This window comes from Lutra lutra, chromosome 7, assembly GCF_902655055.1.
Source record: "Lutra lutra chromosome 7, mLutLut1.2, whole genome shotgun sequence".
Taxonomy (NCBI): Eukaryota; Metazoa; Chordata; class Mammalia; order Carnivora; family Mustelidae; genus Lutra; species Lutra lutra.
In genome coordinates, this window is record NC_062284.1 from 53059166 (window position 1) to 53071685 (window position 12520).

The 12520-nt window shown below is 51.0% G+C and overlaps 2 protein-coding genes across 2 annotated transcripts; one reads left to right on the forward strand and one right to left on the reverse strand.

Annotated features, from left to right (window-relative positions):
- Positions 1 to 858: 858 nt before the first annotated feature.
- On the reverse strand, positions 859 to 5187 carry LOC125105165 (synapsin-1-like). The gene is made up of 2 exons (XM_047738341.1): positions 4774 to 5187; positions 859 to 2707 (listed from the first exon to the last, which is right to left on the reverse strand). The coding sequence occupies exons 1-2, from the start codon at positions 5185 to 5187 to the stop codon at positions 2600 to 2602; spliced, it is 522 nt and encodes a 173-aa protein (XP_047594297.1). The 3' UTR covers positions 859 to 2599.
- On the forward strand, positions 5131 to 12302 carry LPCAT4 (lysophosphatidylcholine acyltransferase 4). The gene is made up of 14 exons (XM_047738340.1): positions 5131 to 5266; positions 6766 to 6908; positions 7233 to 7453; positions 7828 to 7940; positions 8058 to 8118; positions 8401 to 8459; positions 8649 to 8683; positions 9209 to 9263; positions 9415 to 9497; positions 9724 to 9849; positions 10199 to 10331; positions 11135 to 11233; positions 11558 to 11714; positions 11965 to 12302. The coding sequence occupies exons 1-14, from the start codon at positions 5153 to 5155 to the stop codon at positions 12117 to 12119; spliced, it is 1554 nt and encodes a 517-aa protein (XP_047594296.1). The 5' UTR covers positions 5131 to 5152; the 3' UTR covers positions 12120 to 12302.
- Positions 12303 to 12520: the final 218 nt, after the last annotated feature.

Below are 12520 nucleotides of genomic sequence, written 5' to 3' on the forward strand. Positions count from 1 at the left end.
TAAGCAGAAAACTCCCCTTTTAAAACCTTTCTTCTCATCTCAAACCTATCTTGAGTATTTTTGAATATGTTAAAGTTTAATTGTGATTTCTTTTTTCCCCTAATCTCTAATTCTCCCAAGGACATCCTTGGTAAACCTAGAATGAAGGCATAAAATCTGTGCTATCCCAACCAAGGAGAAGTCCAACCTCTTGGCTCCGCCCAAAAAATGTGGCTTCATATTAAATGAGGTTCTTGCTTATTGAGATTTCATAAAAACGGTCCAGTATCAATCCTGGTTCAAGAATGAGACGGAATGAAAAAACTGGAATTCAAGTTCCACAGCCACAAGAGAGATTGTGTCCAGCTCACTGTGTATGTGTGTGTGTGTGTGTGTGTATGTGTGTGTGAATTCCCAGCACTTACTATGGTGTCTGGTACATAGGGATTGCTCAATAAACATTTTTTCATTAGGGTGCCTGGGTGGCTCAGTCGTTAAGTGGCTGCCTTTAGCTCAGGTCATGATCCCAGGGTCCTGGTATCAAGGCCCACATCAGGCTCCCTGCTTGACAGGAAGCCTGCTTCTTCTTCTCCTGTTCCCCCTTGCTTGTGTTCCCTCTTTCTCTGTGTCTCTCTCTGTCAAATAAATAAACAAGCATTTTTTCATTAAATTGAAAACAGACAAGATGGTTTGTCAGAATTCCCTCCTGCTTTAAGTCACCAAATAGTAATATATTTGATCCCCAAAGCATGTGGGAAACACACTCCTGATTTTGATTTTTCTACCACATGCTCAAACTTCTCCAAAATCTTTATCTTCATCCCCAAGCTCTAGATCCACATTTTTAAAGGCTTACTAGACAATGCCACCTGGATCTGGCTGGTGCTTCCCAATGAATATGTGTAAATCATGTCAACCCCAAATCTTCCTAGTCTCCCAAGCTAGACCAGTGGTTTCCAACCCATGAAGCAAGAACCTAAGAGGCTATGGAGTCAGTAGGCTACCGAAGGCAGGTTGATGAAGAGATCAGCCCCAGGTTCACAGCAATAAAACTATGTGTTGTCCATAGAGAATATAAAAACAACAATTAAGTGGGCTAGAAATCAGTCGGTATTTTATTATCACTGGGCATCAGCAATTCTGAGCAATGCCAGTGATCAAATACTCCTCCAAACAAAATACCCCATAAATCCAAGTTTTAAACAATTGCTGTGGTTACTTTTGAGCTTTAATAATATTTATTTAAGCTTCAAGTTGGACATTTTTATTACTGGCCCTTTAATAAACATTGTAATCTGCATGGAATTTAACTCAAAGGACTCTCAGTTGTACAACTGCCCCCAGACACAAGCAGATTCAGTTGCTATTCCCAGTTATTTAGAAAGTCTGCAAGAGTTTAGAATCATTCCAGACTACTTCAGGCATCCTTCGTGTCTCCAGCCTCTGTGGTACTCTGTAGTCCTACATTTAAATGGATTTGACATAAACAATGATAGCATAGTGATATGTCTCAGTCAGCTGACAAAATACCATGGATGGTTTGAGAAACAAATTTATTTTCTCACAGCTTCGGAGGCTGGAAGTCTGAGATCACGCTCTGTTGATAGTGAGGGCTTTCTTCCTAGCTTGCAGATGTCAGCCTTCTCACTGTGCCCTCACATGTCAGAGAGAGAGAGAGCACAAGCTATTTGGCATGAGGTCCCCACCTAGGAGTCAAGTATGCTAAGTATGTAGTGCATGGAATAATTCCAAGGGGCCTAGAAATCAATGTAAAGGTAAAATATTATCTGCAAGCTGAATAAATAACAGAACTCAGGTGCTCGCTTCAGCAGCACATATACTGAATAAATAACAGAACTCACGTTAAATATGTAGCCACATGCCTGGTCCCTAATTAGTTAACTTTGAGTTAATCAAAAGTGGTATTATGCTGGGTGGGCCTGACCTAATCAGGTGAGCCCTGTAAAAGAGAGTCTGGAGGTTAGACCCATTCTGGTGCCAGGAGTAAAATCAAGCTACCATAAATTCTCCACTCTCAAGGAAATGAATTCTGCCAACAACTAAGGAGGCTTGGAAGCAGATACTCCCTCATCAAACAACCAGAAGAGAACATGACCCTCACAACTCCTTGACTTCAGCTTTGTGAGACCCTAAGCAGAGGACCTAGCTAAGCTGGAGTTCTGCCCTAGAGAAACTGTGATAATAAACAGAGGCTGTTATAAGCTGCTAATTTTAAGGCAAGTGTTATACAGCAACAGAAAACCAAAGTGGTTTTTTGCACATAGCCAAATCTCTGACTTAAACCGGCTTACTGAGCAAAGAAATTTATTTTCTTGTGTAACAGGGAGGCCAGAAGTACTTAGACTTCAATTTGGTTTGTTCAGAGGCTCAATTCCATCATCAAAGACCAGATTCTTTGCATCTCACTACTCTATCCCGTGATGCTTTATCTTCAGATAGTTGCAAGATGGCTCCAGTAGTCATAGGTGTCACATTTGGAAACACCCACAGCATAAAAAGAGAGTGTTCATTTGTAAGGCACTTTTAGGAAGAATAAAGAAACTTCCCAAAGGATCATTCATGTCTCACTGTCCAGAGTCACATGCCCATTCCAAATCACTCATTGAACAAGAAAAAAGGACTTCTTCAGATAGTTTTCACCCAATCTGGCTGCTCCTGAGGCAAATGGGAGTGTGAGGCAGCTAAGTACTTGAACTAAATCAGGGTTCTGTTAAGGGGAGAAATGACGAATCAAAAAGTTTACAAAAGGGGCGCCTGGGTGGCTCAGTGGGTTAAAGCCTCTGCCTTCGGCTCAGGTCATGATCCCAGGGTCCTGGGATCAAGCCCCACATCATTGGGCTCTCTGCTCGGCAGGGAGCCTGCTTCCTCCCCTCTCTCTCTCTCTCTCTCTCTCTCTCTGCCTGCCTCTCTGCCGACTTGTGATCTCTGTCAATAAATAAAATCTTTTAAAAAAAAAAAAGTTTACAAAAAGTATGAAACCTCTAGCCCATCAGTCCAGCACTGGCAGAATCAACTATACTAGAGCATCTAAATTAGAATAAGGCAGACGCTGAGCAGAGGGGCAAAAACAAAGAAACTGTACCTTGGCAATTAGCAACTAATAGCAAGCACATTTGCAGAACATTTTTGCAGAAAGTTAAAGAATATTTCTTTAAAATGTTAAAAACTGCCACAGACACTGAGATTGCTCTGCAATGAGTGATAAGAAATCTGAAACAATGAAGTAACAGCATGTCAGAGAGTAGCAAGGAGCAAGAACATTCATTGCAAGAGACACAGCAGGTGAACAGACAAATGATGGAAGAACAGAGATCCACACCAGACACATTGCCTAAGGGTTTTCATCAGTTCCACAGAATCAGAAATTAGTATCAAAACTTTCTCTGTACATCATTTAAAATATGTGGTTATACTTAATTACATAGTGATTTGTGTATAATTATTATTACTCTGTGGGTCTGAGTTCTAAGCTTAATAACTCCTTCTGGTATGGGTATAGATAATTTCTGTTAAAATATTAGAGGCATAAAAAGCAAATCATGTGTAACTACAAATTTGATAGGTTGCCTTAATGGAAGAAAAAGAATTATAAAAATATTTTAACTACCTTGGAGAGATAGATACATAGAAACCTGTTCTCCCTTAAGTAGGCGGTAGAAGAGGTACAGGTATCTACTCATCCATCACCTTAGACACCTTCAACTTACATGTATGTCAGTAATTACTCAAGAAAGCTGGAAATGATTTTTAAATTTTTTAAAAGGTAAGAGAGCTACAGAATCTGAGAACGTTTAAGAAATAAATAAATCGACCAGGATATCCCTTTGTTTCTCTGAGAATGCTGATGCTCTCAAGAATACAGGTAGGAATTAAGTCAGTAAATTAAGGGGCAGGAGGGAGAGAAAGGGATCTTGATAGAAGCAGAGTGACTTCTAGCTTTTGCCTGGTCCCCCTTGCAATGAAAGATTCATGGTGTGCAATGATCCAGCAGCCCACTTATCTGCCATTGTCCCCACTGCCCTCAGGAAATGGTGACTGACACGAATGCTTAAAAGAGAAAACTTGTTGAACTGAAGGCAGCTTCTTTCCAGAAGCAGGGAGGATCTCACCCCTTTTTGTCGTGGGTATTCTCTTTCTGATTGTTACTAGCTGTGAACCTCAAAGTCCATCCAGTTCTCTGATCTCGCCATTGCCTGACAACCCGGTGCTGACCACTTCATGAGTTTTACTAGGATGGTCTGCAGCTTGGACGTCAAGGGCAGAGAGACGAAGAGGGGCAGACGGAGAAAGAGACTAGAAGTGAAAAGAAAGCTCCCTCTGCGGTCACCCAGCCTTTCCGATTTCCACTGCCCCTCCCCAGCCTAGGCCTTGCCGGGCTCACGGGAAGCACAGGCGCCAGCGTCTACCCGGCTGCTGGTGCCGGGCGGACGCCAGGTGCGCGCGGCAGAACTGGAAATCCTGTTCAGCGCCGGCTGGACGCGGATGCCGAGAGGCTTGAGGCACAACACGGCCACCAGAGGGCACGAGCGCCCCCAAGTCCTCGCGCGATGGCGTCGCCGCCACCAAGAAGGGAGGGTGGTCGGTCTGCCAGGAGGGGTGGCTGGGGCCCGCGAGCCCGCGGGGAGAGCGGGACCCCACTAGCCCCCGAGTTGCGGCCTCCGCGCACCGCGCACCGCTCCTCCGTTCCCAGCCGCCCGAGGGACCAGATCTGCGCTCGCAGGGTGACCTCGACGCCCGGGCGGGGTCGAAGGACGCTCTCCGCTCCGCACCCACCTCGCGGCCCCAAGCCCGCTCCGAGCCGGAGGCCTGCGGGGAGGCGGCGGCCCGCTGTTCCGAGAAGAACGCCCCGAGGGCCAGGCGCCGGTCAGCGTGCCCTGGCATCCGGCTGCCGCGGAACAATGGCCGGAGGGGCTGCGGCGGGCACCGGGGACGCGGCAGCCTCCGTGGAGCAGGGGCGCCCGGACGCTGGAAGCCCCGCCCCTCGGCCGGCTCCCTGACAACGCGGGCCGGGCCGCGCCGCCTGCTCCCCGCCCCTCGGCGCTCGACACCAGGCGGGGCCCCGGCCTGAGCGCTGCTGCAGCAGCCGCTGCTCTGCAGAGCGGGGCCCGGGGTCGGGGCCGGGGCGCCCTCGTTCCCACCTTCTCCCGCCGCTATGAGCCAGGGAAGTCCGGGGGACTGGACCCCCATCGACCCTACCCCCGGATCCCCAGCGCCCCCCAACCCCTTCGTGCATGAGTTACACCTCTCCCGCCTCCAGAGGGTTAAGGTAAAGTGTGAGTGGGGGGCGTCGGGAGGACTCGTGGGGATAGGAAAGGGAGGCAGTTTAGAGCCCAGGCAAAGATGGGGATGGGGATCCGGAAAAGAGGTGGGTGAGAGGCTTGCGGGGAGGGTGTCCGGGGGAGCGCACGTGGGGGCGGCGGGGGGCGGCGGGGGACGGCGAGAAGTCCTTGGAGAGGACGCGGGCTTGGGCGATGGATAGCTCGAAGGTGTGGAAGAATTGACTAGGTGAGGACGGAGGACAGCTGGAGACCCAGAGATGAGGGGAGATGGAAGATACTGGGGAATGCGGTTTACATTCTGCGGAGGCTGATGAACTAGGATGGAGGTGGAGGCTACGGAAAGCCGGGGGTGGGGGCAGGGGCGTGCTGAGTGCTTCCTCGAGGCTCTGAATTAGAGGGAAGAAGTCTCTAGATCCATATCCTGCGCCCCTGTACCGATCCAACACCCCGCCTTTCCAACTCCCCCCTCCCCGCACTGCAGCACCTCCTGGTGGGGGGTAGGGTGGCTGAGAAGGGGGCTCATTACAGGAAGTGGAGAGCCGCACCGGCCTCCGGGAACTGGGGAAGGGTTTGGGAAGGGAGTGTCCAAGGTGTCTGCTACCCTCACCACCCCTGAGGCAGGCTCCTGGGTCTCAGTTTGTTTACCTACACTCTCCCCAGGGCAGCCCTGGGAGTCACCCTGGCTCCTGGCAACCCCTACCCTGCGGAGTAGGGCCAAGCTCTTCTCCCCCTCCACCACCACCACCACCACCCCCGTCCTAGGGGAGTGCTGTTGAGTGGAACTGACGGGCCTGGGCCTAAAAAGGGGACCTCTGTGTGTTCCAACTCTCTACCACCTCCGAGGGCCAAAGTAGAAAGAACTATGCACCTGGTTTCTGTTGGACATAGGAGCTATTTATGGAATGCGAGGTGGGGGAGGAACTATCTCCAGCCTGCTCTCCATCAAGCACTGTGCTGGGCGCCTCCACAGGGGTTATCATTAAACGTTCTTAACAGCCTTACCAAGTGATAGATGCATTTTATGATTAAAAAATCAGGTCCGGGCGCCTGGGTGGCTCAGTGGGTTAAGCCGCTGCCTTCGGCTCAGGTCATGATCTCAGGGTCCTGGGATCGAGTCCCGCATCGGGCTCTCTGCTCAGCAAGGGGCCTGCTTCCCTCTCTCTCTCTGCCTGCCTCTCTGTCTACTTGTGATCTCTCTCTGTCAAATAAATAAATAAAATCTTTAAAAAAAAAAAAAAATAAAAAAAAAAAAAAAATCAGGTCCGATCCGAATAATGAGGCCCCTGGTCCTATTAATCCTTTATCCTCTCGCCTTTATTGGTATCTTCATCTCACCTTGGATTCCGGCCCCATCTTCTGTTCCCACACCACCTGTCCCCAGACCCACAGGGGGTGATGGCTCTCTGCTTTCTCCTTGTGGGGGAACGGAAGCAATGGAGAGAGTGTCTCCCAGTCCTGAAGTGACATTTTCTCCCACCCTCTGCAGTTCTGCCTCCTGGGGGCACTGTTGGCCCCCATCCGAGTGCTTCTGGCCTTTATTGTCCTCTTTCTCCTCTGGCCCTTTGCCTGGCTGCAAGTAGCTGGTCTTACGGAGGAGCAGCTTCAGGAGCCAATTACAGGATGGAGGAAGTAAGTGGGGGATCAGCCCCCAGAGACCCTACTTCTGGATTCTCTTCCCTATTATTCATTCCACTCGTCTTTGAGAAGAAACGGAGGGAGGGTTCTGAAGGTCTGCTACCCAGCCTAGATAGGTGAGATGAGTCAGCCAGGTACCCAGGACCTCAGCTCTAGGTGATGCTCCCTGATGTGTCCCAGAGTAGCCGGACTTCATTCAGCCCCTTGGCAGAGGAAGAGGGAACAAGAGAAGAGCAGCTGCTTTTCTGGGTGCCTAAGCCTGGGGGTGAATAAGGGACAGAATCACCACCTCTGCTGATGCCCAGCCTTGTCCTGCAGGACTGTGTGCCACAACGGGGTGCTGGGCCTCAGCCGCCTGCTCTTTTTCCTGCTGGGCTTCCTTCGAATTCGCGTTCGGGGCCAGCGGGCCTCTCGCCTTCAAGCCCCTGTCCTTGTTGCCGCTCCCCATTCTACTTTCTTTGACCCCATTGTTCTGCTGCCCTGTGACCTGCCCAAGGTTGTGTCCCGAGCTGAGAACCTTTCCGTGCCTGTCATTGGAGGTGAGAGAGCAAATAAGGGGTGAAGGGGAGAGATGACAACTCTGAGCAAAAAAGGCAGGAATCTGAGCCGCTCTGGAGAGAACTGGCCTCAAGGGGGAAGGGAAAGTTTAGAAGGGAAGTCGGCTGTTGCTGGCAAATGAGATGCAAATGGATACCTTTGTGAACCAGCCCCTTAGATTCTGAGGGCTGGTGCTTGGAGGTGTTGGAAGGACCTCTGATCACTTGCCTGAAAGGATAACTCACAATAAAAGGAGGGGCCCCAGGGCAAAGAGATGACTGCAAAGCTTCTCCTACTGTTGAGGAAGTGGTGGCTACAGGTATTAATGGCCCTGGGTGGGAACCAAGTGACTCCTTGTGTCCTCTCTGGACCCCAGCCCTTCTTCGCTTCAACCAAGCCATTTTAGTATCCCGGCATGACCCGGCTTCTCGGCGCAGAGTGGTGGAGGAGGTCCGAAGGCGGGCTACCTCAGGAGGCAAGTGGCCCCAGGTGGGTAAGGGTCTAAAAATCTCACCTTTTATGTGTTCCCAAAGAGGCTTCTCTTTCCTCTCTCCCCTTCAGGATACCCCACCTCATTCCAGTCCCTTGGGTTTTTGTTTCCCCCAGGTACTATTCTTTCCTGAGGGCACCTGTTCCAACAAGAAGGCTTTGCTTAAATTCAAACCAGGTGAATAAAACCATAGTGGGTGGTAGGGCTGTAGGAGAGAGGAGCCCCAGACTTGGAGGGGGATTCTGGAATAACCCAGGAAGTGGAGCGGGGATCATAGGGAAGAGAGATAGGGAACTCCTAGGTGACACCGAAAAGTCTCTAGGAGTCAGAAAGAAAACTGCAAATGAAATAGAGCCCGGCCAGATATTATGTCAGAACTGTCCCAGACCCTGACCTTCATGCCTTCTAGCTAACTCCAAGAACTAACCTCTGCCTGGGGGGGGTGGGAATGGGATTTAGGAGCCTTCATCGCTGGGGTGCCTGTGCAGCCTGTCCTCATCCAATACCCCAACAGTCTGGTGAGTCTGAGTCCAGCAGAGGAGATGGGGGGAGCCCAGAGCCACCCTAAATCAGTGAGAACTTTTGGTATTGCGGTGGGATGTGCATGTGGGGTGGGAGCGGGGTCAGGGCCTCTGCCCAAGGAGGATGGGCCAGCTCCAGGAAAGACAAGTAATCCCTATCTCCCCTCACCTCTGCTTCTCCCCTAGGACACCACCAGCTGGGCATGGAGGGGCCCTGGAGTGTGAGTCTTGGTGTTCCTGGGGTGAGGGTGGGGAGCAGGGCCCATCAGAATTTCTGGCCCATCTCAATCTCCAGACAAGGCAAACAGACCTTCTTCATTGTCGATTGAGAACTCTAGAGAGAGGGTGCCTGTTTCCCTGTTTTGTTCTGATCTCCCAGTAATCTGGAAGTGCTTCCAGCCATCCCACCTAATCTTTCCTTCTGTGACTGTAGCTCCTTTGAACTTACAATCCAGTGTTTCTGAGCAATCTCCCCCATCAGTCTCTTGAGAGCCAGCATGGTTGCCTCACCTTTTCTGGCAGTTACTCACACCTCTTCTCTGGCAGTTCCTCCTCACACCTGTCCCCGCCATGCTCTCTCTTTCCCTACGGCCTTCTGGCACTTCCCTTTGTCTCCCACTTGCTTATTTACCTAGCTCACTGTGTGGTTCGGGGTCCATTTTTATATGAATGGGAAGAACTTTCCCACTCCCCTCCTCATCCCATATTTAGGGATTGGTAAGCATCTGAGGTCTCTCTTCTCTTAGACTGAAAGTCCTCTGGCTCACAGCCTCTCAGCCCTGCAGCATCGTGGATGTGGAGGTATGACATGTGCCACCCTCCCCAAACCCACCGTAGGTGGGGAGGCGAATGGGCATCGGCTGACCCCTGAAGGGAAAAGAGGGTGGGAGTGCTCACCCATAGCTTTGAGGTCCTGATGAGAAGTGTGTGTGCGTGTGTGTGTGTGTTTCAGTTCCTCCCTGTGTACCACCCCAGCCTGGAGGAGAGCAGAAACCCCACCCTCTATGCCAACAATGTCCAGAGGGTAATGGCACAGTGAGTATCCCACAAAATATTTCCTGGAGTAGATAGTAGGGGGGTGTAGAGGGCTGGGGTTCCAAGGCAAAGATCGGGGAGTGGGCAGTGGACTGGGTTCTACACAGCTGAGACTGGGGGTGGTTAAAGGGTCCTGGTCTCCTCCACATTCAGCTGCCCAGACTCAGTAATGAAGACTTTTCTTCCTTGTTCCCCCGACTCCGTTCCATCGCTTTTCATCCTATAGGGCCCTGGGCATTCCAGCCACTGAGTGTGAGTTTGTAGGGAGCTTGCCCGTGATTGTGGTGGGCCGGCTGAAGGTCGCCCTGGAGCCGCGGCTCTGGGAACTGGGAAAGGTGCTTCAAAAGGCTGGGTAAGTGACCTTTAATGTAAGGGTGTGGGCAGTGTCAACGGATAGAGAAGGAAATGGGAAGAATGAAGGAAAGTCTTCAAAAAGAAATAAGTGGGAAGGTAAAGGATTTTTTCTTTTTTTTTTCTTTTTTTTTTTTTAAGATAATGGAGTAAAAGGAAGGAGGTAAAAAGAAAGGGAAAGAGATATAATAAGCCCAGTGAGAAAAGGAGGAATGGTTCTCACAGGACTGAGTTAGAGTCCATCTTAAAAAAACACCAGATACACCTGTGCTGAGGGGACTCTTGGGGCTGCAGGCCAAGGTCCAGGAAGAAGCTGAGTAAGCTGTCTGCCTTCAACAATTCCATTGTAGGTTGTCTCCTGGCTGTGTGGACACTGGGGCAGAGCCAGGCCGGAGTCGAATGATCAGCCAGGAAGAGTTTGCCAGGCAGCTACAGCTCTCTGACCCCCAGACGGTGGCTGGAGCCTTTAGCTACTTCCAGCAGGTAAAGGGGCTGGACACAGAGGCCAGAGGCCAGAGCCCAGGCCCTGCCCTCCAAGCTGATGTGCTCAGGCTCTGGCAAAGGTAGGGGACCATACAACCTTGTGGGGCACCTCTGAGTGGTAGGAAGATGACATACGGGAGAGAACATGGGACAGATTAGGCAGTGATGAGTTTGAGAATCAGATCTTTGCAATACTTTTTAAAAATAACCCCTAGCTTCTCTAGGGGATTCCTGAACTATCTCAAGAATTTTGGCACTCTATAGATTTCCTGGAACTTCCTCTAAAGGGACAGAGAGTGTTGATTCCTTAGATTGGGGCTGAGTGTGTCTAAAAGGAGTTTCTTCACTTAGCCTATAGCAGAGCAGAACCAAAACTGGAATAGCATGGTGTCACCAGGGCAGCATCCTCCCTGGGTTTCTTTGGTAAGAAATTATGCCGGTGACCCTCTCTTTATCTGTTGGACCAGTCCTCCAGCACAGGCTGAGTCAGCAGAGAACCAGTTTTTCCAGCGTGGGGTATGTCAGAAGCCTGATGGTAACTTCAGCATTCCTGGGGGATTCCCTAACATTCATAGGAGATCCCTTTTAGGAGAGCTTTGTCCCCAGGTGACGTGGGGATAGCTTGAATGGACCCGTGACCTGAGAGAAATCCCAGGAATCCTGGAGAGTTTAGAGCTCACTGTTCTAAGGAAGCAGGCACAAGGGTCATCTCTGGGCCTGCTGAGAAGAGGGAGGAGCCAAAATCCAGGGCAGGAGGGAGGACACAGCATTGATCCTCATCCTGCCCTGGTTTCTCCCTCCAGGATGCCCAAGGTTTGGTGGACTTTCGAGATGTAGCCTTGGCACTGGCAGCTCTGGATGGAGGCAGGAGCCTGGACGAGTTGACTCGCCTGGCCTTTGAGGTATCAGAGAGATGGGGGCAGGGAATGCATGGTGGCCGTGCCTACCCCTACCCGGAGGCCTCTGTGGGGTGTTGCTCCCAGTAGCTTCTAGACAGTAGGTGCTCAGTATGCCCCACCCCAGTGCCCCAGTGTTGAGACCTGGCTAAGAACAGGGCAAGGACAGCAGCTGTGAGTTTTTAATTCTGCGCAAAGGGCCGGGGTGTGGGCGGCAGGGGAGAAAGGGAGGGCCTGTACTCCACACTCTTGGAAGAGGAGCAGACCTGCAGGGCAGTGTGGGGCCATGGCCTGAGGACAGGGCTTAACTTGTGTCCGTTTCTGTGCCAGCTCTTTGCCGAGGAGCAAGTAGAGGGGCCCGGCCGCCTGCTGTACAGAGACGGCTTCAGCACCATCCTGCACCTGCTGCTGGGGTCCCCCCGCCCTGCTGCTGCAACTTTGCATGCTGAGCTGTGCCAGGCGGGACCCCACCAAGGCCTCTCCCTCTGTGAGTCACTGCCTTCTCTGCCAAGAGGGCTCGAGCCACCACCAGCACCAGGCTGGGAGGGGACAGGGGCTGGTGGCTCATCCTCTTGAGAGGTAAGGCTGGGAAGGCAGAGAGGACAGTACCTCAGATCTGAGAAGTGAAGCAGGGGTGAGAGGGACAGGACATACTGATTCTGAAAAAGAACAGGGCACCCTCTTCCCCTCCTCCTTAGATGGTTTGACTTTTTCCCTTTTCACTCTTCCCTGTCCAGGTCAGTTCCAAGACTTCTCCCTCCACGACCCGCTCCACGGGAAGCTCTTCAGCACCTACCTGCGCCCCTCCCTGAAAGCACAGGCCTCAGCCCCAGGCGGCCGCATGGCTCTGGCCAATGGGACTGTGCCAGTGCCCAAGCAGAAGGGCGACTGAGAGCCTTGACCTCCCCAGCTCACCTCTGGCCTACCCTGTGCCTCAAGCCCATTTCTGCTCCTGCTTGAGTTTTTTTGTTACTGTTGTTGGTTGTGGTTTTTTTTGTTGTTGTTTTTTTTTAAGTCAATTTTCATTTTTTGTTTGTTTTTTTTTTTGTAAAAAACTATTTTATATATAAATATAAATATATATCTATATCTATTTAAAAAAATAAGGCTATTACATAGATAGTATCAGCTGGGAACAGAGGGATTAATGGTTGCAGGCTGCCCATTGGAAGATCTCAAAGGTTCCCAGGGTCAGTCCTCTTGGCTGTTGCTGGACAAAGCCGCACTTCAGCTGGACCAGATGGGGCTCTTTCCTACACAGAAATCATGCCCATGTCACATCCTCCCCTTCTG

Bases quoted from the DNA above. Each gene is read 5' to 3' on its own strand.
- LPCAT4 (XM_047738340.1), top strand. From the start codon at position 5,153: ATGAGCCAGGGAAGTCCGGGGGACTGGACCCCCATCGACCCTACCCCC. The intron at 6,909-7,232 runs GTAAGTGGGGGA...CTTGTCCTGCAG, and splicing joins CCAATTACAGGATGGAGGAA to GACTGTGTGCCACAACGGGG. The intron at 11,715-11,964 runs GTGAGTCACTGC...TTCCCTGTCCAG, and splicing joins CCACCAAGGCCTCTCCCTCT to GTCAGTTCCAAGACTTCTCC.
- LOC125105165 (XM_047738341.1), bottom strand. From the start codon at position 5,187: ATGGGGGTCCAGTCCCCCGGACTTCCCTGGCTCATAGCGGCGGGAGAA. The intron at 2,708-4,773 runs GTGGGTGCGGAG...TCCCCTTAACAG, and splicing joins AGCGGGCTTGGGGCCGCGAG to AACCCTGATTTAGTTCAAGT.